Source organism: Trachypithecus francoisi, unplaced genomic scaffold (genome assembly GCF_009764315.1).
Source record: "Trachypithecus francoisi isolate TF-2019V2 unplaced genomic scaffold, Tfra_2.0 Lachesis_group2, whole genome shotgun sequence".
NCBI lineage: Eukaryota > Metazoa > Chordata > Mammalia > Primates > Cercopithecidae > Trachypithecus > Trachypithecus francoisi.
In genome coordinates, this window is record NW_022681465.1 from 98,916,375 (window position 1) to 98,943,585 (window position 27,211).

At 37.7% G+C, this 27,211-nt stretch overlaps 1 protein-coding gene across 8 annotated transcripts in view; it reads left to right on the plus strand.

The window, feature by feature from the left end:
* Positions 1–27,211, plus strand: part of MAST4 (microtubule associated serine/threonine kinase family member 4) — a 595,073-nt gene that overhangs the window by 454,708 nt on the left and 113,154 nt on the right. For all 8 annotated transcript variants that reach the window (XM_033179737.1, XM_033179738.1, XM_033179742.1 and 5 more), the window contains one exon: positions 12,833–12,921. In XM_033179737.1, the coding sequence (XP_033035628.1) occupies positions 12,833–12,921 (89 nt within the window). The remainder of the gene's footprint in view (positions 1–12,832; positions 12,922–27,211) is intronic.

The window sequence follows — 27,211 nt, forward strand, 5'->3', positions numbered from 1 at the left end:
AAGTGATCCGCCTGCCTCGGCCTCCTAAAGTGCTGAAATTACAGGCATGAGCCACTGTGCCTAGCCATGGTTATTATATTATTATCCCTGTTCTACAGATCAGTAAATTGAGGCTTATCGGGTTTGGAATTTGACACTAGGTCTACTAATGTCAAGTCCTTGTATTTGATGGTTGCATTCTCCTAAAAAACTGAGTCCATTTAATTTAAAACAGAACTATCTCCTCCCTTGTAGAACAGAGTTACTGTATGTTCACATAAGAAGTAGTCGAGTATATCCATATGTCTCATGCAGATTTCTACCTTCCAATGTACCCTGGTTGTGGGAGCCACTTATCCTCCCTTCTTAGGCTCTGTTTGCCACTAACTGGTAGTGCTACGTTGGCAAGTCACTTCATTGTCTTCCAGACCTAAAATTCTGTTACTTACCCCACAAATAACAACAGCAAGGAACACTCATTACCCAGACTGAATACTGAGCATCTTAAAGGCCAGCATCTTCTGGTAATTCCCCAGCCCTCCTGTCTTTAGCAACAGAATTGGTTCCTTGTGGCCAATTTCATCTTTGCAAAATGAGAGAATGACTAAGAAAACATTAGTGGATGCAAATGAGGAAAAGAAAAGACATCTGTCAAGTTAATTAAGGGAAAACATTCCTTTGACCTCTTTTTTTTTCCCTGTGCTTTTCACCAAGGTGGGCTATTCTTCCTTCCTTAGAGACTACTTCCCTTTTCGTGTTAGAAACAAATAGTAAGGACCAAGCACGAAACTATGGGATAAACACACAACTAATTTTAATATCCATTTGGCAGTTTTCCTGTTGCTTCTCCATTTAGGAAACATTTTCTTCTACTTCTGCCCATTATCACAGCTTTGACATTCATTTCATTAACAGAATGTCAGTTTGCAAGATACTGAATTAGGAGCAGCTAGCAACAAAACATACTGAACAGAAAGACACTGGCTTTTTGCCACATGACTTCTCACAAAAAAGAACAAAGTGGAGCTCTGGTGTCGGTTTCTTATATTTGTATGTTTGTGTTCTGATTGCGGAGGCACATGAAATCAGGGACAGTTCACTTGTGGGCAGAACATTATGCCAAACTGCTATCTAAAAGCCAAATGCTGTAGAGCTGGGAGGTGTTAAATAGTCATGCTGTTCATTCTGGGCTTGAAATAAATTTCTGTTGAGTGTCATAAAAGGAGATTTGGTGGTCATGGAAGTAAGCCCCCTTCCCTTTTGTGGGTCAAAAATAAGCAGTCTTTGGGTCCTCTGAAGCAGAAGGAAGGATATTTTTATGGTTAGTGATTAGCTATGTAGCTAAATTATAGACTAAAATATATTCACCAAATTAAATAGTTCTAGTGGTAGCAAGTTAAACTGAGATTTAATTTCTGCATAGAGAAGGCTGAAATGGGTAAAACTATTTTATAATAATTCAGTTGCTATGTATATATGCAAATAAGTTTTGGATATAAGGACATCTCCCAATCAAGCTTTCTAAAGCCAATGACCCTTTCATAAAAGCAGTGCAAGTGGGACATGAGGTACAGGAGAAAAAAGTTAATAGTAGAATTTTACTGTGTTATTTCCCGAAAGGAAGACTGGAACTAGATTTAAGTTATTGTATTAACTCTGGCTTGGGACTGCCCCCACTGTCTAAGGTCTTTTTAAGAGTTACTTCCTTATCCCTGGCCAATTGAGAATAATCTAATGACATTAAATTAATTGATTAAAGTAATTTTAACAGTAGGACTTTGAACTTGGTTTTTCTGCTACTTGGAAAAAGATATATCAAATTGTGACTTTAATATACTTATATTGAGTACAAAACACGGAAGTTAAAAACAAAAAACAACTTGTTTATGTCACACACATCTTCCCTACCCCCAGCACACACTTGTAAAGTAGATGTTTAGAAAACCATTAATTTGTGTTTTGTGTATCTTTTCTTATTTGCCCAGTATGCCTGTTGACTTCTCTTTGGTCCCTAATAATAACTGAAGTATGGACAGCCAACCATTTGGATGTCTGTCTTGTAGGTATTTGATCTGACCTTTTCCCCTGTTATAAAACTGGCTCCACCACCTCCACTTTCCCCCAACTTTGCTACTTTGATAACCCAGCTCTAGGTAGGGCCAGCCTGGTCATAGCCGCTCTTTATCCTTGCAGGCTAGATTAGACCATGTGAGTTTTAAATGACTTTATACTACGTTTTAGGTAGCATCAGCCCTTGGAGAAGTTTCCCAAGTTACAGCGCATGTCCTTTAGCTCTTAGAGATAATTACCTGACCTTTCCAGTACTCTCTTCCCATCTTCATCTCAAATGGTAACACTCTTTATTGTGTGTCTTTGATCTTTGGGCTGTTGTACTAATCTTAAATCCAAAAGCCATCTCCGTCATTGACTCTCCCAGCCCTTGAGGTCCTTCCTGTAAATAGATGACCTGCCCCGATGACCGAGAATCCCTGGGGTGGGCATGCAGACTAGGTATCTTTTGACTCATGTTGCAGATAAATTGCACTAAAAAATTAATAGGCAATGAGATATAGGCCCTTCTTACATTTATTACTTTTTACTTCTAACATTTAAAAAAGTTGGATTTATTCTGCTACTATAAATCCTTCCTTCTTCCCCACTCTTTTTTTTTTTTTTTTTTAAATTAGAGAGGGTCTTGCTCTGTTGTCTAGGCTGGAATGCAGTGGAGTGATCATGGCTCACTGCAATCTCAAACTCCTAGGCTCAAGTTATCCTCCAGCTTCAGCCACCTGAGTAGCTGGGACTAAGGCACACACTACCATGCCTAGCTATTTTTTAAAATATTTTACAGAGATGGGGTTTCCCTATGTTAACCAGTCTGGTTTCAGACTCCTGGCCTCAATGAGCCCTCCTGCCTTGGCCACCCGAAGTGTTGGGATTACAGGCGTGAGCCATACAAATCCCATTATATCCAGCTTCTACTTGACTTTGATCATTGTGTCTTGCTCCCTCTTTTAATTAGACTGATGATCCCATTGCAGTTTTATTCAGAATGATATGTAAGTTGATTGTTCCAGAAGGATGTTTGATACCATGCATCCAGTACCACAGACTTCATCAGCTCTTTGTGTTTTCTTAGCTATGTACATTGCCTTGATCAATCCAGTAGTACTGGACTATAATATGACATTTTAGATCAGTTTAGTCTTATAAATTGGACTATATGTTTGTCCTCCAAGTTAAATTATAAACTTCTTGAAGGCAGGGACCACATTTAGCCAGTCATTCAAAAGTATTTAATGTATATCTATTCAAGTAATTTTTTTCTGTGTTCTTCTGGGTATCCAAAGGGATTCAGTGTTACATAAAATATAATCCTTGTTCTCAAAAAATTTATAGCCCACTCCTAGGTTGTAAGCTTCACGTACAATCCCAGGTTATGTGTTATGTTATTGAGTAAATGATCACCAAGTGATACTGTGTTTGCCAGGTTTACTGCAGTATGACAAGGTGAATGTCAGCCACCAATAACACGTGCTAATACTGTGACGTCAGAACCCTCCATGTTAGCCATGTAGAAATGGCTATGCTGATATGTCCAACTTTGAAATAGAGCCACAAAATGGAGAATAACTCAGGAGAAATGAGTTGTTAAAAAATGTACATTCATGCACAGTGTAACATTTCAGTCAACAACAGACCACATATATGAAGGACTGCATATACACAGGTGGTCCCACATGATTGTAATGGCATATTTTTACTCTACCTCTATGTTTAGATCCTGTCAACCTGAAAGGAAAAGTTCAAGGCAAAATTAAGATAAGTAGAGAGTTTCATTGGGGCTAAGTTTGAGGATTGCAACCCTGAGCAGAGATTCAAGTTGCTCTGCATATACACTCCAATTAGCAGCAGTTACAGGTGGATTTTTAAAGGGAAAGAAGAGGTAGTTCCTAAATTGTTTACCAAGAATTTATGTTAAAATGACACAAGCTATTAATTGTGTATCCATTGTCATTTCTGTCATAAATTCCAGGAACATGAAGATAATGAGTGAAGCAACTAGTCAGAAACAAAATGTCTTTTTTTTTTTGAGACGGAGTCTTGCTCTATCGCCCAGGCTGGAGTGCAGTGGCCGGATCTCAGCTCACTGCAAGCTCCGCCTCCCGGGTTTACGCCATTCTCCTGCCTCAGCCTCCCAACAAAATGTCTTTAAACGATTTTCCCCCAGGCAAGGTGAGGACGTGACTGAAGTCCCTACTCCTGCCTCTCTGGGCCTGATACACTTTGCATATTTCACGTAGCTCTGACTGCTCTGAGCTATTTTTCTTTTCTCAATACACAAATACCGTTGTGTTGCATTTGCCTCCAGTGTTCAGTACAGTAACATGCTGCACAGGTTTGTAGCCTGGGGTCCATAGACTATCCCATATAGCCTCAGTGTGCGGTAGGCTCTACCATCTAGGTTTGTGTAAGTGCACTCTGTGATGTTTGCACAAGGACAAAATAGCCTAATGAGGCATTTCTCTAAATGTATCTCTGCTAAGCAACAGGTGACTGTATTTTCGTCAGGCAGATCACTGAAATTACGAGATTATTTAGGGAAGTCATATGAAATGGATGGATAATCTGCAATGCATAGTATGTTCTGTAAAATTCTAGTGTTTATTGTTTATGAAAATGTATTTAAAAGCTGAATGGGAATTTATCTCACACTTCAGCAAATTTTTGTTATCTCTTTTCCAGATTCTGCCTTAGAGTCTAGTTATCTGTGAATCAGTCTTGTCTCGCCTTTTATACTTTAAACACTTTGAAACAGCTTCATTTTCTTATCTCACACAGTACTTTGTACATGAGAATAGACATTCCAGAAATACTTGTTATATTGGATAGTGCCTTTTCTTTTTTTTTTTTTTTTTTGTATTTTTTAGTAGAGACGGGGTTTCACAGTGTTAGCCAGGATGGTCTCGATCTCTTGACCTCGTGATCCACCCGTCTCGGCCTCCCAAAGTGCTGGGATTACAGGCTTGAGCCACCGCGCCCGGCCGCCTTTTCTAATATCTACATGTTCAGCTGTTTCTCTTTTCTTCTATGAAGACAGAGAATTAGGCCAGAACTCACTGTGGATTTTTCTTAATGGATTAGATATATTTCCAGGAAGTACTATATAAGCTAATATCTACTTTCCTATTGATTTTCTTCAGAATTTTTGAAAGCTTATCCCTTTCTCTAGCTATTGAAATTAGCCTAAATTTTTTTTTGTTCATAGGTGAAAGCAGTGTAGGCAACTATTCATTCCCATTGTAATTAATGCCTTTAGAAGAGGTTTTCTGCTAATAGAAAAGTTAAGTTCAAGTATCATGCCAGTAATGTCAATAATTACATCCCCCTGATCACTATGACCTGGATCATTACATTGATACAAATATGGAAAGGCCTGAGGCACTCGGGCTTGAGTCACCTCAGTATCATCACTTGCTATTTCTCCAAGTTTTTTGAGGCTGTACAAAAGAGCACAGACTGATGTAACACTTCCATTGAATTTTGGAGCTGTTTTTGTACAAACTAATTTTTAAAGTAAAATACTATATTTGAAAGCAGAATCACAGGCGATAAGAGTGCATTCAAGATGCACATCAATTCGACATCCTAACTGGTCCTCCTGCTTCCTCCTTTTAATCTAGCAGCCAGAATGATTCTCTAAAAACAAAACTCAGGTTATATTCAGAACCTTCCAACAGCTTCCCTTGTCACTCAGGCTAAAAACCTGACTCTGCACTGTGGCCTACAGGCTGCTGCAGACCTGCCTCCTGCCATGGCTCTACCATCTTCTGCTGGCACTCTTCCCTGGCTCTCTGCACACCTGCCATGCTCGCTTGCCTGCTGCTCCTAGAACACTCTGGCCTCAGGGCCTCTGCTTTTGCTGAATGCTCACTTCCTTGCTTTCTGGTCTTATCCTCTCTTACCTCCCCAGTGAGGCCTTTCCTAACCACCTGTTTGAAATTGTGAACTCCTACCCCTGCACTCTCTGTCTACTTTGTGCATTATTTTTCCTCCATCGCTATCTCATGTACCACAAATTTTACAAATTTATTATGTTCATTTTCTGCTTTTCCCTCCAAAATGTAAGCTTCCTTGAGAACAGAGACTTTTGTTTGTTTAGAATAGTGCCTAGCATCTTAGGCACTCAGAAAGTAATTTATTGAAGGAATTAATGAAAGCTTGGGAGGAGCCCTGATTTCATGGGCCATAAGGAAGATGATCCCTGTGAGTTTCTTAACTTCACATTAGTAGCAAAGGGTGTGTGACAAAGGCAGAGAACAACTTTGTTCTCTGCTGCCTTCTAAGAAGTAATAGTGCTTATCCAGCCAGCTACTAGGTGTGGCCTTGTGCTATTCAGAAAAAGTGGTGGAGATGTAGACTTGAAGATGCCTAGAAAGAAAGGGTTGACTGATTTACATAAGAAAGACAGTTATTTCTGGGAGAAGACAACAGAATGTAAGCAAAAGTAGAAATATCCAGGTGAAGCAGCAATAAGCAGGATTTGGGGAAGAAGTGTCCAAAAAGATTTTAAGAAATGTTTGCTTTATGTTGCATGATATAACATGATATAATTTTTCTTTCAAATATAGCCTCTTGTCAAAGACATTTTTCAAAGCTTTTTCAATCAAGTGCACAGAGTTCTAGATCTTTAATGTTGCAAAGAGGAAACAGAAATGCCCATGATATATAATTTTAGTGCATTTAGGAATCCTAAAATTTGCTTCAAAGGAATAATCTAAAAAAGGAATGAATTAGACCCATATTTATGTTGCCATGGTTAAACCTCAAAAACATAATGCTGAGTGAAAAAAAGTAAGTTACAGAATATCTAATTCTGTATAGATATTCATCCAAAAGTATAATTCATCCAAAAGTCAAAAACATGACCGTCATACAAATATGAAATGAACATGTATCAAATATTTTGTTTAACATATCAGTGAGGGCAGCAGTAACATATTAAAACAGGTTCAAAGAGATTTTTTAAAATCAGATATATATGAATATATATACATATATAGTCAGGAATTATGAAACAAATTTGCTCATAGATGCAAAATTAGTATCTTATAGGACATTGATAGTAAATATTTGAGGTCATCTTTCCTTGGGGTGGACATTAATTGTATCTTCACCAAATAAAATTCATTCACATTATTATGGATGAGAATCATTTGCATTAATCCCAGTTTTCTACTTAACTTAAGCTTCTACAGAGTTTTAAAATCACCTAGTCAATAGAAAAACAATGTATATACCTTTACAGAATCACATAATTCCCAGGGATCGTCTACTATACAAAGCCCAACAAGCCACTAAAAGGTAACTCTTAATTTCTTTTGTACAATTTCAAGTCTCTGTTTTTCCTGTTATGTGATACTACTAGTGAAAAGTGGAACCACACACATATAGTGTGGTTATACATATAGAGTGTGTGTGTGTGTGTGTGTGTGTATGTATATATATATATGCTACCATACCAAGAATGAACGGAAAAGCTACAAGCCCCAGTTCTTTCAGTAGTTGCCTTTTGGGGACTGGAATATGTTATTGGTTTGGACTTCAGAGAGTATATTTTGTTCTCTCTCTAATTTCCATGTCTTTTTTAAAGATTGGAAACCAATAGGACAAATGATACAGTTGCTTGTTCCAGTGTGGTAGGAATTGTTGGATTATTTTTCTATTTTTTAAAATTTTTGAGACCAAAAAAAAAATAAGTTTATGACTATTTCTCTCATCTGTTTCAACCTCTTCATTGTGAAGAGATGGAGATAGAAACCTGCTTAGTTTATAACATTTATTCTGCAGTACCACACTAGCTAGACAATTTCTGCCTTCCAGTCATGCCCTATTTCTTCCATTTCAGACTTCTTTGTTTAAGAAATATTCATATGATCATCTTCTCTTAAGGTGTGAGGAAACAGTTAACAGATGTTCATGGACAGTAAAGCTCTGGTCTATGATTGGTCTCCTGTGCAAATTTATCACATTTTCATCAGGACGAAGTAATAATTCTAGCTTTCCAGAATTACCGGGGCCCCTCTTACTCAATTCACTATATTATTACTGCCCCTCAATGGTGGTTAGTCTGATGTTTTACTGAATGTCAACCATTCAAATCAGCTGTAAATGTAAAAATCATTGCCTGTTGGGGTTTCCTCTCTTCATTGTTCTTGCCATGGTCAGAAATGATCTGAATTTATGTCTCAAAGTGAATGTAATTTAAAATTAAGTTGGATTTCAGCTACTCAGAGTAATTGGAAAAGGCCACAACCTGGTGGGCCTCGCAGTTTTTAGAGACCTGGTGGGGGATGGCTAACAGGTTCTTCTGCCAGGAAACAAGTGGCAGGCCCAGATGTGAAACTTTTACAGGTCCCACCAAGCCTTTCTTATGGAGCACGGAGCATAAGGACAACTTCTGCAGAAATGGAATAGGGTACTTGGAACCAAAAATACATACACCTCCTTCCCCACCCGCCTCCAGCTTAGTAGCCCATAGTCCTCTTTGTCCCTTACACTGAACCAGGCCTGACTTAGATGATGAAATACATGGCCTGTCTCTTTATCTTCCTAGCAAATGGGAGGTGCTTTTGGCAGCAATTAGGAAATTGAGAAGCTCCTTGTGAAACTGTTTTGGCAATGGTAACAGTGAACTCAGGGAGCAGGTGTGGTGCCTTGTTCAATCCTCATTTCGCCTGCCTGAGCAAAAACCATGCAGACAAATAAAACACTTCCTGGTGGTGACCTCATGTCACTCCAAAGCATCTCCACCCAAGCACCCATTCAGCTGTGACATTCTTACACACAGTGTTCTGCCCATGCCTGCTCACCTCCTACCCCTCAGTCCTTCTCCCTCAAGGTCCTATCATCAGAACATCTTTCCCCCTTCCCATTCTTCTCAGATTCTGTAGTCAGCAAGGTGCATTTCTTGTGCTCTGAGTTATCTTTCTGTGCCTCATAGTTGCCCCTAGGAGGAGCTTCCCAAGGAGGTTCCAGATAAATGAAGAAAGTAAAAATAAATGCTTACTTGTGATCATCAGCTTCTGTCCTAATCCATTGTTTATGCCATTGTCTCAAGTTGTTATATGACTGTTTTCTCAACCTAAATTGTGCATTTGCAAGTAGTGACTCTGTGCCATTATGTTAATAGAACAATAGTTGTCACCTTCTAAATTCAGAGAACAAACTGTGCATCTTATCCACAGAAAAGTAAGTTTTTCCATGTGCTGCTTCAACTGGAGAACTGAGAGAGGAGGTACTTTGTGGGAAATGGTTAGTCTCATGTTGGGCTTTCAGATTGGAGTATGGGCATGGTGGATGGCTTCTAGCTGTTGAAGAATGAAGTCAAAAGAATGCATTTGGGGATGGAATAGTTGCAACTTGAGTTCATAACTTTTCTTTAGTTTCATTTTTTGCGGTCATGTCCCTGTGTCCCTAAGGATGAAAACTGGAGATAACTCTTTACAAGCTCAAATGCTTGGATAAGGGTGAATAATAAAACAGAGATTTCTGTTACAGGAGAAGTAGTATTCATGTTTAATCTGGTCAGACATCACCTGTTTTTGCCTTGGGTGACTTTGCTTGAAAAAAAAAAAAGGAAGGCAGAATTGACTTAGTTGTGCTGGTGAAAAGGAAGGAGGCTTTAATTTGCCTGAGTGGAGATGTTTCCACTATTTTATCACTTAATGGATTAAATGAGTAGGCATGGCCATGAACACCTGGAGAGACTGCCTGACATGCAGGTGCCATAGACCTCTGCTTTCATGGGCAGAAAAGTATGTGATACCTGGAGAACAGGGGTAAGCTCAGCGTTTTGCACCAATGTTATTATTACTGTGGGCATTGCCAGGTGCTGTGGCAACCTAGGTGGCAGATACAGTTCCAACTCACTTGGAGTTTTCTTACTGTTGGGGTTAAGTGCTGGTTTTAATTCATTTATTGGGAATCAGATACTTAGAGTAATAAGATTAGGTGGCTGTCAGATATACCAGAAGCAGGTACTATTGAGATTGGATGACTCTTCCCTCCTGTACCCTGGAAAGGTTTTCTACAGAATATCTCAGTAGGGTCCTAGGATTTTAAAAGTATTTAGATATATATATATATATATATATATATAAAGGCCTAGGTATTTGGGAATGAAATGCAGTGTAAAGTGTCCCTCTACCCTTGAAAATTTTAGCAACAAATTCATTCATAAGGCTAAGACCCCATTTCATAAGTATAGAGATTTATCTCCTGTACATATGGAAATATATCTTAGCCTATACTATATAAACACGCCTTTGCTACTTTGGGAACATTTGATGTTTAAAAGCTTTCCATTTCATTGTCGAGAGAGATTCCAGAAAGTTCCAAGTCTGTTGTAATTTTAATATCATCTCTAGCTTCATTTTGAAAGGAAAAAAGGTTAGAGGAGACACTTTCAGTGATGAGTTATGCTTTGATTATTCATGGCATTTGTCAATAAGATATACCTTCGATAATTTGTTTTGTGTATCATACTACCCATACCTTAAATATGGTAAGCTGTTCAAATTCTGAGGTAATTTGTTTTTAACTTCTCTTCTTTTAACTTGCGCATGTATTCATAGATGAAGTAGCCTGTTTTCTTTCACTCTGCATTGCATTCATAATGAATCATCTGTTTATAAAGATTAGAAATCTGTGTAGAGAAGTAGACGCACCCAGGATGACTGTAATGTAAATCTGTTAGTATATTGACCAAACAAGTATATTTTATTTGTGGGTTTTATTTAGACATTTCTTTTTGAGATTTTTTGAATCACATTTTTGAAATCACTTTTCTACCCCTTTTTGATAGACTTTAAATAACTAATACAATTGTGAGGGTTTGTTGTTTGTGTTTTCATTTTTTTAAAATCTAAATTGTTCACTATTTTGCCTGTTGTGGTAATATATGTATCTTAGTGTGTATGGTAATATACATTTCTTAGAAAATTTTTAAGTTTTTCTTTAAGAAATAACATTTTCTAAATTTAAAGTATATCAGTATATTTTATACCTAGTTAAGATATTCATTAGATTACTATTTGCACTGATACACATTTCTTATTAATTTTATTTATACATATAAACAATAAATATGTTGAAAAGATTTTTATACATGATGTAGGTCAAGTGCTAAACATGAAAAAATATAGCCATTTTATAACAACCTGAATTTCAGTTAATTTGCTGAAAGAAGTTTGCTGACATTTCCAGGACATAAATCTGTCATTTATAATTTCTTCTATTAGCAACAGCAAGTTAATATATTTAATATTTCTGTATTGGAATGAAAGGAGACATTAATTTGAATTAACACTAAATATACAGTATCTTTTAAAAACAATCAGACTGTCTGATTTAATGATTGTGAATTTAATAGGTTGAATACATACATTTCTTGATAGATGAGTTGATAATATCCAACCCACCTTCATAATTAAATATCAAAAGTCTTTTCTTATTAACAACTGCTTTAAGGCTGAGTAAACATTATCTTAATTAAACTCACAGATAATACTAGGGAATGCTGATTGCTGCACTAAGGAAAACACAGTGATGCAGCCCGACCTTAAGAAATTATAAATATGGGACTGTTGACAAATGATAATAAGCAGCAAACATCTAAGAGAAGATAACTCCGAAGTTCGTATTGGTGAAAGAAATTGGGTTTGATTTTGAAATGTATTATTTGAATATTTAGAAATGTTATCTCACTGTACCTAAATTAGAAGTCCAGAGAAAATTCCTGTTTCAGGAATCTGGTATAACAGAGGTCTGTCCTGCATTAAGAAGGCATTGCAATAAACTCTTAATGGTGGTTGAGGGCAGCATAGTGTGGGAGGATAGAGGCACAGAGCCCTAAACCTTGTTATAGGTGAATTAAATGAGGTAACTTGCTGAGTTTTATCACCCTCCTGTGACTACTGTATTGCTAATAGAGAATTAAGTGCCAATCTATTTTGAAGAAAAGCAAATGAAAATGAGATAATATCCACTTCACCATCCGCCAGTTTTGTATTTGTCTTATTCTTTAAGGCTTGTGAAAGTTACTTTGAAATCAAATTAGCCATTTTATAACTTCCTACTAGCAGAAACAGGAACAAATTGTTGCCCTGTGCTCATGTGTATTAATTTATTTCTAAGCTCTGGGTATTCAGGATCAAACCAGTAGCTAGCATGCTTGTGAAAGAGGACCATCACTATTGTTTTTATACACTGGGATCTGATTTTATGATTCCAGAACATTTACCTTAATAAAGAATTTGTGAATGCCATATACAAGATGAAAAATGAATGAGTGGTGAGATACATTTATCTTAGGCATCAGCTATTCTGTTGACAAAAGGCACAAATAAGAAATTTTGTCTAAATAATTGGATTTTTAATTAGTGCATCATTATAAGATTAACATCATTGCGCTTCATTGCATGTAATTTTGTATTAGAAATTTTGTGTCAACGAAGATGCTACCTGTGGTTTGCTGATTTGAATCCTTAATTTATCACTTGTGTGTATGGCATGTTGCATATTTGCAGTCAAGCGCTGGAAGAAGGTATTTGATTATTGCTCCACTGGTGGTAAGGAATATTGATGGTGTTGTGCTTTATGAATACATTATATTTTCTGATATTCAAGAGGCAGCCACCCCTCAAATATTAGTGAATGCATAATTGTAATAATTTTAATAATAACATGAGCAGATAGGTTGTTCAACCTGGTCCATGTCTATCTGGAACATGCTTGAACATTATCGATGCTGTATTCTTTTTAAACGTTGTTTTTTCTTTCCTTTTGATAGTTGCCGAACAAGCAACCGGAAAAGCTTAATAGGCAATGGGCAGTCACCAGCATTACCTCGACCACACTCACCTCTCTCTGCTCATGCAGGTAATTGGTTACCATTTCTTGAGTTTTGTTTTATTTCTTTATTTGTTGGTTTTTAAAATAATTAATGCATTTTGAGATTTGGTGTGTCTTCACATGTTATCTTTGTTTTCCTGTTGTTTTATCCCTAAGTTGTTCTTTGCAACATGTTAGCCCAAATCTTATCCTCTCTGTTTAACTGTTTGGACTCTAAAATATAGAATTCCTTTTTATATGGGGTCCCTTTTTAATTATTTCTTTCTCCATTTCTAAATGCCTGGATGATACAAGACATGGTTTCCATGTTAGGAATATCCTTGGGAAATGTAAACATGATAACTCATATGAAAAGTACTCATGTTAAGAACTGTTCAGCATATTTCTCCCTAAAATTGAACTTGTCTGATATATTGTGATGGTCATTTTAGGGACAATGAAGATTTAAGAGACAAAGCCTTTGGCCTCAAGTATGTTATAGAATTATAAGGAAGGTTAGAGCAGTACTGTAAAAACTGGACAATGATAACTGCTTTATATGCTGTTTTTTTTGTTTGTTTGTTTGTTTTTTGTTTTTTTTTCAAAGTTCTATCCATGGTGATGCAAAGAAGAGAAGGGTTAATTCCAATAAAGAAAGTCTGGAAGCCTTTAAAGGAGCCATTTGCCCAAGATGTTGAAAGATGAGCAAGACTTTGTTGGCTGGTAGAGATGGAGTGAGAGAAAGGGAATTCTCAGTGTATGGCTAGAGTGTGGGATGTGTGTACTTCATTAAGAGAACATAAGGATGGAAAGGCAGAGGAAGGTCAGGAAGTGGGAGGAAGTTTCACCTTGAAGCCCTTTTAAGGATTTTAAGGAGGATCTGTGTTATAGGAAGGTATCTTCAGGATTGTGAAGGATGAAGGTTAGAAGAATGAGCTCTTAGCCCTACTTCACTGTACTCTTGTGAAAACTCTTAATTTGACACTCGTGTTCTCAGATGATCTTGACTTCATATTTAAATGCAGGGCTATCACTCTCACCCAGAAAGCAGTTCTTAAGCTCAAGGGGCCTTTCAAGTTCAGATTGGGAGTTGTCTGTTATATCACTGGGGAGAAGAAGGGAGAGAAAAGTAGTTGCTCCTTTGGAGTGAAATTTTATTTTCTCTGTAGAAATAATTAAAGGAATTAAAGGTGGTAAAGTAAAAAGGTAAAAGGTAAATAGATAAAATTATGACACTGTAAAATGACCACTAACATCTAGAAAGGCCTCTGCCAGGTAAAACCTTAGAGTTGGAGAAGCTCTTACACAGATGAAGACAAGTTCTAGACCACTCATTGCAGCATCATCTGTAATAGCTAAACATTTGAAGTAACCTAAGGTCTATGACTTGGAAAATGGATAAATGAATTGTGGCATAGTTATATCCAAAATACACTGTGCACATAGAAAACAAATGAACAATACTCAGATTTGCTTGGATGGAGCTCAAATATATTGTTGAACAACAAAAGCAAGTCACAAAAGAATATTATGTAAGCCTTTCATATGAAGTTAATATGCTACATACAATATTTTGTTCAGGGAGATATATATATATATATATCTACACATACATACATACACACACACACACGATATGTATTTATCCTACAATATGATTATATTCTATACATTCATTGTATTATATTTTATGTATTTTTATAATGTAAGAGCCTAAAGGAAAACATGATATGATAATATTAAAGACCAATTTCATGATAGTAGTTACCTCTGAGAGGGCATGAGAGGGATATAATTAGGGAGTGGGTGTAAGCAGTGGTAACATTATATTTCCAGGGCTACATGATGAGGATACATTACTTCTATTACTACCATTTCTGTTTTTGAGATTGATATTACACCACTGTCATTGAAGTCCTACAGAGGGTCAAACAATGCCAAATACCTTACTTGGGACATCACTCTGGCACCCAGCACAGTAGTGTATGCTAGATGCTAAGTGAATGATGGATTCTGTTTTTTAGTATATAATTCTGTGATTTAAAGATTTTAATTTCACTCCTCTTTATAGTATTTATAGCAATTTCACCATCCTTTATGTGCCTGTTGATTAGTCTTTTATAGCTGTGATTTTCTTCACTTCTAATATTGAGAAGACAGAACATGTGGCTAAGACTTTAATGATCCTTTTAATTATTTTTCTTTTCTCTCATAGACTTAGCTTAAGTTCTTTCTCCTTCAATATTAATTTAGAATTTAATCAGAGGAGTGGGCAGAGGGAAGTCTGTCATTCAGGTTCTAAGAGTGTTTTGTTTTTGTTGTTTTTGAGACAAAATCTCCCTCTGTTGCCCAGGCTGGAGTGCAGTGGCACAATCTCAGCTAACTGCAACTTCTGCCTCCCGGGTTCAAGGGATTCTCCTGCCTCAGCCTCCCGAGTAGCTGGCATTATAGGCCATGCCACCATGCCCGGCTAATTTTTTTTTTTTCTTTTTGTATTTTTAGTAGAGATAAGATTTCACTCTGTTGGCCAGGCTGGTCTCAAACTCCTGGGCTCAAGCAGCCCTCCTGCCTCAGCCACCCAAAGTACTGGGATTATAGGCATGAGCCACTGCACCTCACTCAGCATTGTTTTTCTATATGTTATGGAGCCAACAGATTATTGTTCTCTCAGAGGCGGTAGAAGCCTGTCAGACTTTCTGTGAGAAGTGGCATTTATCACTGTCTGATAGATTCCTATTTCTGTATGAAAGGAAGAACATGTGAATACGATACAGGACTAGGTCTCACATCTTGATAACATGCAGCGCCTCTTTACCGGCCACTCCTTTTGCCTCACCCTTTCTATTGCTACCTTCTCTATCCTGCATTGGACACAGAGTGCCAGCGAGGTTTTCTAAGCATCTCCATCAAAATGAGATGGAAAAACCTCCATCTTTCAGCACTTATTAACCTAAAAGATGAAATTGCACTTTCTACTTTTCTTAGGTGGGGATTACATGAACCAGGCCAGTCATCACGGACACATCATTTGTACCTATCAAATGTATCAGTAGAGAGTGCTCTGGGGAGAAAGAGATACTGGCATACACGGTGCTCTGGAGCATGTCTTCACAAAATAGTGTTTGTGGGGGGCCAGAGATTCCTAAAAGAACAGTGAATAGGACAGTCTCATTGAAAGATAAAAAAAATAAAAAGAAAGAAAAGGCATAGAAAATCACAGGCTCTCACGTCCAGGAAGATTCTAAGCATGAAAAATAATCCAGAAGTCCCAAAGGGAAAAGACTAGTGTATCTCTCTTACAATGAAAATTTCTATATCAAAAACAAACTCAGAAGAAATCAAAGTACAAAAAATGTTTGTGCCCATAACTGATCGCCAGTTTACATGAAGAAATTGTGTAAATTGATATGAAATATTGAATGCATCAATAGAAAAATGGGCAAGAGATGCAAATAGCATGACATAAGGAAAAAATGGCCAACAAAACATGAAATGATATGTCATTGCAGTTATTTAAAACAGTGGCCAGGCACAGTGGTCACACTTGTTATTGCAGCACTGTGGGAGACTGAGGCAGGTGGATTGCTTGAGCCCAGGAGTTTGAGCCTAGATGACATAGTGAGACCTCATCTCTACAAAGTTTCTCAAAATTACCCAGGCATGGTGGCACATGCCTGTGGTCCCAGCTACTCAGGAGGCTGAGGTGGGAGGATCGCTTGAGCTGGGGAGATCAAGGCTGCCATGAGCTATAATGGTACCACTGAACTCCACCCTAGGTGAAAGAGATGGTGTCATTCACCTAGCATGGGGCCAAAACCCTTTTTTAATTGATAAAATTCAGTGATAGCAAAGATGTGGGGAAGCAGTCCTTTTCCCATGATCTAAGGGTTGATGTGAATTAGTGTAACCATTTTGACTAGTGGTTTTCAGTATTGGTGAATATTTCAAATGTGTTACCCTTTTGCCCAGCAAATTCATGTAAAGGAATTTATCTTACTGATATTCTCATAAAATAACAGAAAATTATAAGTATAGCATGGCTTTTGTACCTAGCAAATGGAAAGGTACCAGTTTTCTTATTTAAATTTTTCTTCAATAATGGACTAGTTAAGTAAATAATGATTCAGGTGTATAACCCAGCACTAAATAGTTGTTACAAAGAACAAGGTGGGCTTTTATGTGCTGGTACTGGAAGGATACACAGGATACATTATTAGGTGAAAACATTGCATGTTGTCATTTCATGTGCATCTGTGTTTTAGAGTGTGTACATACAGATGAAAGCACACTTGTATATTCATGCATAGTCATAGAAATTTGTGGAAAAGGAAAGGAGAAACTGTTAAGTGTTTAGGGAATAAGAAAGTAGGGAAATTAGCACATAGTACCTTTCTGATAAAAATAAGGCTCTAAAAATAAAACCCATAAGAAAACAATATAATATCTGCAGTAGTTTTCTATTGCTGAGTAACAAATTACTCATAATTTACTAGTTTAAACAACATACATTTATTAATCTTACAGTTCTTCAGGGCAGAAGTCTGGGCAGGCTCACCTGGGTTCTCAATGCTCAGGGTATTATAAGGCCAAAATCAAGGTGTTGGTTGAGCTGAGCTCTTATCTGGAGACTGGGAAAGAACTCACTTCCAAGCCCATGCAGTTGTGGACAGATTTAGATCATTGCCTTTGTAGAACTGAGTTCCCTGCTTCACCCTGGCTATCAGCAAGAGGCTGCTTTTCAGCTCCTAGAGGCTGGCTGCCCTCTGCGATCTCATAGCCAGCAGGCCCACATCCGGTCATTCTCACACTTCAAATCTGACTGCTCCTCCTTCCATCAACCAGAGAAAACTCTTGCTTTTTAAAGGCTCATTTGGTTGGGTGAGGCCCCACTCAGATATCCTCTATACTTGAAGGTCAACTGACTTCGGACAATTACAGCTTAAAAATCTCTTCATAGTAGTATTCATTTTTGATTGAATAACTAGGGGACTGGAATTTTGAGGAGACCATGGTTAGAATTCTGCCTACCACAGTAACACTTCATATTGTATTTTGATTTAGATAGGTAGAAGTGGGAGCTCTAAGAGTGATACTTAAGAGGATGAGCCACAGAGGAAAAGGAGATAAATAACTGAGACACAATGACTCCAGGCTTTTAAAGTGCTTAGGTAGCAAATGTAGCCCTGTTGGCCAAAATACCTATTTTCTGTGTGTTCAAAAGTTATTTTACTGTGAATTTGCAGGTGGCTACTTTGATGTATTTTTAAAAGTGTTTCTATAAGGAAGGATGGAAAGGAGTTTCACTTTTCTGTTGGGCAACTTTAGGAGTTATTGAAGATAGGAAATATCCCTAAATCTCTGTCTATGTGTATATATAGATTTAGGTTACAAAGAAACTTCATTTCTTAAGAGTTAGTCACCACTGTACTTATGCAGCTGTGTTCTGCTTGTTTGTTTAGGGTAGGCACATGGAAACCAGGCAACAAACACAACATTCCGAATCCCACTCTTCAAAATGAATCACATGAACATTTTAATGCACATCCCTTCATTATCTTCTCTGCCTCCCACCCCACAATCACCCATGGGGCTTTGACTTAACAAATAAAACTCAGCTTGTAACTTAAGAGGGTTTCCAAGGAGAAACTATATGACATCATGTACATTTTTTAACATAATATCTTCATTATTTCAGAAACCTCTTAAAGACCTTTCTCTTTTTGATTTAGAGTCTCTCTTTTTGAGCCACACATGAGAATTGTTTGCAACTTGCTCACCTTGCACTTCAGCTATATCAGTTCCACTGCCCTCAATCTTGCAACTCGTTCATTAGATGAGATACTAAATTGGATAGTGATAAAGGCAATGGTTTTATAAACAGGCATGTTAATGCAAAGAACTGAAAGTTAATAGTCTGGCAATAAGGTAGATAGGGAAAAATAAACAAGGCGGACTAGTGAATTCAGAGAAGACAGTCTAGGGTAGAACGGGGTAAGTAGATATTCCAGTGTGCCGGAGATACTCCTGGGAGTATCACTGATATAACCTAGTGTCATCTTTGTATCAGCATGAAAGTTTGTAACATTCTACTGCCCCAGGACTTTAACCTTGGAAGATGTGTAGTTGGGCCATAAGGGATTTAGTAAAACCTGAAATTTTGGCACACAATGCCAACCAAGCACTTATCTGTTTACTAATATGCATATGACTGTTTCATTTTAAAATTTCTAGAGATTTTATAGGCTATATTGCCATGACTCTAATCTTCAAGGCTTGGTTTGCTTTAAAAGCATGAGTTTCTGATTATAACAGTACAGCTAATAGTTTGTAAGAAATACGAGAAATCACCTGGGAAATATAAATCCTCTATCAACCCATTACTCAGAGATAACCCCTGTTACCAGTTTATTGTATCTCTTCAGTCTTTTTTCCTGTATGTACTCCGTGTGTGTGTGTGTGTGTCTGTCCATCTGAACATGTGACTGAAATGCCTATGCTGAAACTTTTATTCTCCCCTTATCATCACCAAATAGTACAGTGTTTAAGAGTCCATCAATACAAGCCAAATATAATATCTTAGTATTTGTAATGTACATGTTTTATTTCTATGGGATTTAGACATTTTCCATACTCATTAACCCTTAGTATCTCCTTTTATTATTTACCTTTATTTTTATCCTCAGTCCCTCTCTTTTGTTTAATTTTTATTTTATTGGTTTATAAGAAGTGAGAATTGATATTAATCTTTTATAATCTCACCAGTATCCTTTTTCAGTTTGCCATTTCCCTTTTTATAACAGTGAGTTGTTTTTTTTTTTTTTTTTTACTAATAGAAGTTATTATTTTTCTTATTTTTCATTTTTTTTTTTTTTTTTTTTTTTTTTTTTTTTTTTTTTTTTTTTTGAGGCGGAGTCTCGCTCTGTCGCCCGGACTGGAGTGCAGTGGCCAGATCTCAGCTCACTGCAAGCTCCGCCTCCTGGGTTTCCGCCATTCTCCTGCCTCAGCCTCCCGAGTAGCTGAGACTACAGGCGCCCGCCACCTCGCCCGGCTAGTTTTTGTATTTTTAGTAGAGACGGGGTTTCACCGTATTAGCCAGGATGGTCTCGATCTCCTGACCTCGTGATCCGCCCGTCTCGGCCTTCCAAAGTGCTGGGATTACAGGCTTGAGCCACCGCGCCCGGCCTATTTTTCATATTGTGCGTGTGTGTGGTCCAATCTGTCAATCTTTTTTTTTTTTTCTGATTTCTTCCATGTTTGTTGTTATGTATAGTTGTATAGAGTTTTGCTTTTTTAACAAGACTGGTCTTGCTTTCAGCATCACCTGCTCTGATCTCATTGCTTCTCCTCCCTCTTTCTGCTTGACAAGTTCAGTATCGGTGACGCGTTTCTTTACCTTTTCATACTCTTAGTCTGTCAGTATAGGGTGATGATTTTCCTAAGCAGTAAGTTTTTGGGCAAAAAAAAAAAAAATCTGAATTCTTTCTAAACTATATTGGTGAGCCTACAATGAAAGGACATCTGTAAGCCAAATGGGCATTACAACTGTTTTTCACCTCCCCAGACTCCCGGAGTTGACTTACACACACACCTTTCTGCTCAGGTATTTGTGGTACCATCAGATTTTCATGCAGTGCTCAAAGGAGAGGCTATTACTTATGAATTTTAGGTTACTGGTGAGAACAGTTTAGTCATTAGAGATGAATGATCTTTAGGTGCCAGTGAAAAAATTCTCTTTGTAAGATGAGGCTGGGCTGGGCACAGCGGCTCAAGCTTGTAATCCCAGCACTTTGGGAGGCTGAGGCGAGTGGATCATGGGGTTGGGAGATCCAGACCATCCTGGCCAACATGGTGAAACCCTGTCTCTACTAAAAATACAAAAATTAGCCAGTGTGGTGCTGCACGCCTGTAGTCCTAGCTACTCAGGAGGCTGAGGCAGGAGAATTGCTTGAACCCAAGAGGTGGAGGCTGCAGTGGGTCAAGATCATGCCACTACACTCCAGCCTGGGTGACAGAGCGAGACTGTCTCAAAGAAAAAAAGAAAAAAGAGAAAAAAAGTGAGACTGGAGACATGGCCCTGAGTGAAATATTGCCTTTGTTGTGTTTATTTTGTGACTTTCATTCAGAAGCCTTCAGCAGATTTTCCATGCTTGAAATATTATTTCCCAAATAGTTGAACCTGCTTTATAGATCTTTAATAAAAATGTTCATTCAGCAAGACAATGACCTCCTTTGGCTGCATAGACATGATAGTACAAGACAAATAGTTCCCTTGCCTCTTTAAATTTGGGGAATAGGATAAAGGAAAATTATGTGCTCACAGAGATGTAGCAAATTAATTGTTAGCCTTAGTAGGAATTAAGTTTCCTGCTGCCCCACATAACCACTGTTTCTTTAAAATAATATTAACTTTCTTTTTTTTTTTTCAAAGGGATTTCTGACATCATACATTTCCTTTTTTAAAAAAATTTATGTCAGTCTCAACAAAATCAACTTGTAAAACCTTATCTTCAATTTAGAGCACCTTGCTGTTGTCCTTGTAGAGTGTCATTTTATGTTGGTAAAACAGGCAAATCATGTGGCTAAACTTTATCCAGGTGATCCCTTTAGTTAGCCATGGGTAAAGCATCACCTTGGAATCATCTAATTTTATTAAAACCTTTCTCAATGAGTCCCAAAATCAGATTTCTTATAGTGTGTATGTCCAAGCTATATCATTTCACAGTGCATCTATTCTGTGATTTCACGTCATTTCGTTAGTAAGTTTCTCTGCATTAGGGAGAATACCATCTTTATGTTCCATGCTGCTCTCACTTTTTTTTTTTTTTGTCCTTAGCCTTTGTGTAATTGCCAATTGTTACTTAAGTAATGACACATCTTGCCCTTCCTGCTTAGGGAAAAGAATGATAAAATCAGATGGACTGACGTCAGTCAATGTGTTTTCCTAGTCTGGGGTACTGCTTTGTGTTGAGTCAATAATCGGGTGTATATACCAACATCGTTAGTCTTTGTTAATTCCTTTATGCAGATCCATCTGCCCTGTGCCCTTCATTTATCATTTTCGCCCTTAAGAAGTCAGTAATGTTGATGTATAATCTATTCCTAATAATAATTCAGTGACATTGTTCATTATTTCCCTAATCTCGGGGTGTAAGAGAACTTAATCTGAATGGTCTTTGATTTAGATTTTTATTCTCTCCTTTATTATAAATCAAAGCTGTTGGAAACTGATGCCTACATTTAATTTTAAAGTTCCTCCATGTTAACAAAAGTGGTAGCAACTTTTTTTTTTTTTTTGTAAGAACATGAGTCATCCTGGGCAGCTACTCACAGGGCAGGTTTTTCATTCTGTTTAATTTTGCTTTTTAATCAAAATTTTGCAGCATTTTTGTTGTATTTATGTATCCACTGGGGACTTTGTTTAGCTAGGGTTGGCTGCTGAAGTCCCAGCTGGATCTTAATTACATATTTTCCATGTTAGAATTGACAGTCCTTAAAGAAATATTGGCTGTGGGGTGAGAGAGAGTTGGTCAAAGGTGACTTCCAGCTTGCTGAGAATATGGAACACTGGATGGGGCATTTCTCAAGATGGAAGAAATAAGAAAAATGAATCAGAGGTCATACTTAAGAGTTCACTTTGCTGCATATTGGGCCAACTTGCTCATGACATCCAAGTGATGTAAATAGGCAGTTGTTGTTACATAGGTCTGAAACTCAGAGGTTGTCTCTGTATTGGCGATGTCAGTTGGAAGCCATTAATTCACTGATGGTGTTTAAAACCATGAGAGGGGAGGAAATCATTGAAGGGAGAGTTGGAGTGAGAAGAAGCCAAAGCCTGGCTCTACAATGCTAACATTTGAAGGTCCTGAGAGGACACATGGCCAGCAGGAGACTGAGAAGCAGAAACCTGAGAGGCCGAAGGGAAGGTGGAGAATGCAGTTCCATAGAATCCAAGAGCAGACAGGTGCCCAGAATGAGGGAGGCATCCATCTTAACATCAAGTCAGCCAGCCCTATCAGGCGCTTCACAGATGTTCACTGAAATAATAAACAATTGTTTATAGATAAATGGCCAAAGCCTCATTTGACTCTTAGGACCAAAATTCAGCATGTGCCCTAATGCAAGTCAAGCATTACTTCCCCCAAAAGAGGGAGTCTTCCTTAATACTGAAGTGCCTACAAAGCCCTATACATCATACATTATCTTAATTACTTTATTTTGAAAGTAGTTTTAGCAGATCCTTTATTTGCCTTGTCCATAATATAATCCGTTTCAACCATTGCTAAGCTGAATGGAGGCTGTTGCCTTTCAAACTCTTCCATAATTTAGTTGCCAAGGTGAGACTGATATACAACCTCCCAGGTCCACAAAGCAGCCAAGCTGGGCAGTGCTTCACCTAAAGCAAGGAAATCTAAAATTTTCTTTTTTTTTTTTTTTTTTTTTTGAGACGGTGTTTCGCTCTGTCACCCAGGCTGGAGTGCCGTGGTGCAATCTCGGCTCACTGCAAGCTCCACCTCCTGGGTTCACGCCATTCTCCTGCCTCAGCCTCCCAAGTAGCTGGGACTACAAGCGCCCGCCACCACGTCTGGCTAATTTTTTGTATTTTTAGTAGAGACAGAGTTTCACCATTCACAGGATGGTCTCGATCTCCTGACCTTGTGATCTGCCTGCCTCGGCCTCCCAAAGTGCTGGGATACAGGCATGAGCCACCGTGCCCGGCCTAAAACTTTCTATTTTTGACAGAAAATTGACATTGGGAATTCTTGAGGTTACTTTTTCTATGAGAAGAGATTCTTATAAATTTTAGAGAGGGGAAGAACTCTTGAAAAACTGGAGTCTCAAAATAGCCAACTTCTTGAAAGTTACTGAGATAGGATAATCTTTTTAATAACAAATTTTGTAAAAAAAAAAATACAATTGGAAATTAAAATAATTGGTTTATCTGCTTTGTCCATTTTTGTATTTGATGTTTTCAGATTTAAATCTGGTACAGCATATAATTACATATTTTATTGCTTAAAATGTCTAAATAAATAGTATAAATGACAATGTATTAGTATATATATTCTAAGTCCCTGAAAGTTCATATATTCAAACTGGGAAAAATAATTTTCTCATCTGCTAGTTGAAAATGAGAAATTGCCTTGTGTCTAGGATTGCTTTTGTTCTAAGGTATGATCAGTGACCACCTAGAAAGTAAAAGGTACATTTAAAATTCTTACTAAGCCACCTCTCACTCTTGTGGTTTTGCAAACATGGTGGTCTCTGATGGGACAGTTTCAGTGACCATCATAGTGATTTCTGTGGCTTTGGCTTTTCTGCTCCTAGCTCACTTGTCAGCAGTTTACTCTCAGGTTTATCTCTGAATTTGAGTTAGAAATCCTCAGCTGTGTGTAAATAGAGACTGTCTTCCTCCTGTCATTAGCTGGTGAGAGAGTGTGGATTTGTATCACAGGCAAACTAACTGTTCCACAGAGACAAAAGGACTTGAGGCAGGGGCCCTGTTAGCATGGGGATCAGCCAGCTGTCTTCATTAAGTGCTCAGTGCCATAGACAGAAGGCTGAATGCCCAACACAGCCACAGTGGCCTGTACCCATCAGGCAACCGGTAAGGGAAGTTTAAAAGTCTGTATCTTAAAATCAAGTATATATGCCAAAAAGCATTTTCTTTTTTTGGCACATTTAACTATCATGTACAGGAATGATATCTCTATCTTTGAACTTATTCATTCTGGCATAATTGCAGCTTCAACTTTATGATGCTTTAATGCAGATTTTTGAAATTGACTGCAGCAATGTATGAGTATTTCTCTACAAAAGCCATGTAAACTGCAAACTTTCAAGTTCTAAGCTTTCATGTTTGGAGTAACAGTGGGTAATTGCAGAGCTTGTCATTAAGTGTTTAGGTGTGCACACACTGTGGTAACCCAGAAGTTTAGAGGGTTCAACCCTGGGGAGGAGGAGCCCATCAGCAGTCTGCACTAGAGTTGGTAGCATATTTTGGTTTCCCTAGTCAAGGGAGGAGAGAGGTGAATAAAATTTAGAAGTGTATAAATACAAGAACAGTCATAATAGTTTTAGGAGGGAGAGATGAATTTTGATGGAAAAAAATCTGAGCTGTTTTAGATGCTTTTAAAAATATTTTTAAAAACTTCTTCTATTTACAAAAGCTGTATATTTTCAGTATGAAAAACTTGGAAAATACAAGAACAAAGAAGAATTGAAAAATTATCTCTATTGTTCCCCTTAAAAGAAACATACAGATAAAAGAAAATAGCAATAAGTAAATATAAATCTATATTCTTATCCATTACTCAGAATTAACTACTTAACATTTGAATGTATGTCTATGTATTTTATATATCTATATTATACTAGTTATAACATGTTTACATAAATTTCTATATATAAACATGATTTATATATATACATTTGTATATACATGTATAAATGTATGATCATAAATATAATTTTATGTCTATATCATTTTCTTTCAGTGTTATGTTTTGACTGTTTTTATATGTCATTAAATATCTTTTTTCCCCTAATAGTTGGTTTCAAAAGATACAAAATACTCTATTTTATGAAAGTGCCATAATTGCCTCCCCCTAATGGACATTCTGGTTGTTCCCAGTATTTTTGTTCTTATAGGTAATGTTGTGGTGGATAGCATTATTCATGAATCTTTGCAATCAACTCTGATTAGTTTCTCAGCTTAATCCAAGAAAAATGTTCTTTCAGGTGTTGGCCTTTTATTGTCTTGTGTTTGTGTTGTTGGGCTTTCCATTATTTCCTTACTTAGATTTTTGAGGCCTTAGAAGCCAAAGATTGTATCCACAGGAAATGCTCTTTAATGCTTGCTGCAAATGACATTTAATAAGCATCAAGAATGTGTTGTATAGGCACCAAAATAACTTTACACATATCTAAGTACCTCTTAAGTATGTTCTCCCTAGCTGAAACAATAGCTAGTTGTGTTAAACTTCCAGGAACTTTGTACCCAGTGACATCATCATGACCTGATGATGTCAGTGAGATGAATGAGGAAGGAACTATTGCAGGAGGCTACAGAGCCTGTCACACTTTTGTTCCTCCCAGACATTGAGGACTAGACTTTAGTGTTGAAACCCCCATCTACTATGTAACTCAGAAATTCTGCTGCCCGAACCCCTTTGATTTTGAGATGGCTGACAATTAATGATACACTAAGTGGTGTACTTAATAAATACTGGACCTCAGGGTAAAAGATCTGGTCTTTGCCTAGCCCTCCCAGTTAGTAGCAGTGCTACTTTGGGCAGTTCACTCTCTGGGTCTCAACCTCCTCATCTATCAAATGGAAGCAGTCAAACTTGCTCTTGGAACCTCATATGATTGTTTAAATGGGAAAGTATTTTCAGTGTTATAAAGTACAGCAACAGTGTCAAGTTTTTAGAAACTACCAAAGGATTATTACAATCTGAATTTATAGGTAGAAATCTATAGCTAGAAATGATAGGACATCATAGTGTATAAATACAAAACAAATTAGGACACAGGCTTATTGGCATCTCCAAGTGGATTATTGACAAAGGCATGTGTCATCCATGTAACAGTGTCTGCTGGGACACACTTTCAGTAGTCTGTGATATTTTCATTTTGGTATACCAACCTTTGGAGGTCCCTTTGCTAGTACAGTTACTCTGGTTGAGAGCTGATTTGGGAAATTAATGGCATTAAAAAAAAATCAACTCCAGTGGATCAGAACCACGGCAGTTCCAGAGAGGCTGCCTCAGTGATAGGGAGTGGCAAGGGTGATCTGGTAGTGGGATTCACAGCCTCTACCCCACCTTTGCCTCATTCAACCAGAGAAGCTCAACCATTTGGACTAAGGAATAATCTTTTGCTTGAGCTTTAGAATTGGTGTACACACACATACACGTGGGCTTGAAACCATTCTAGGGAACGAGACCCAGTACACCTAGGGTCCAGGATCCTGTGACTTGCTGGTGTCTGAGCCAGCTCTGGAGCTCTGCTCCCCAGATCTCTGCATCTTGCACTCCTCCCAGTGAGGCCCTGGGGTCTGTCCCTGAAGACGCCTTCTAGAAGAATCAGGAAAGACCTGGGACATCTCCAGAGTCAGTGTGAGCCTTGATTCACTCTTCTCTCTGGGTCCTGAACACAGTGTTTAGATGAATGGTTTTCTTCATTTATGTTTCATCTGTCCTATTCTGTTATATTAGTCTGCTCTCATGCTGCTATGAAGAAATACTCGAGACTGGGTAGCTTATAAAGGAAAGAAGTTTAATTGACTCACAGTTCTGCATGACTGGGAAGGCCTCAGGAAACTTACAATCATGGGGGA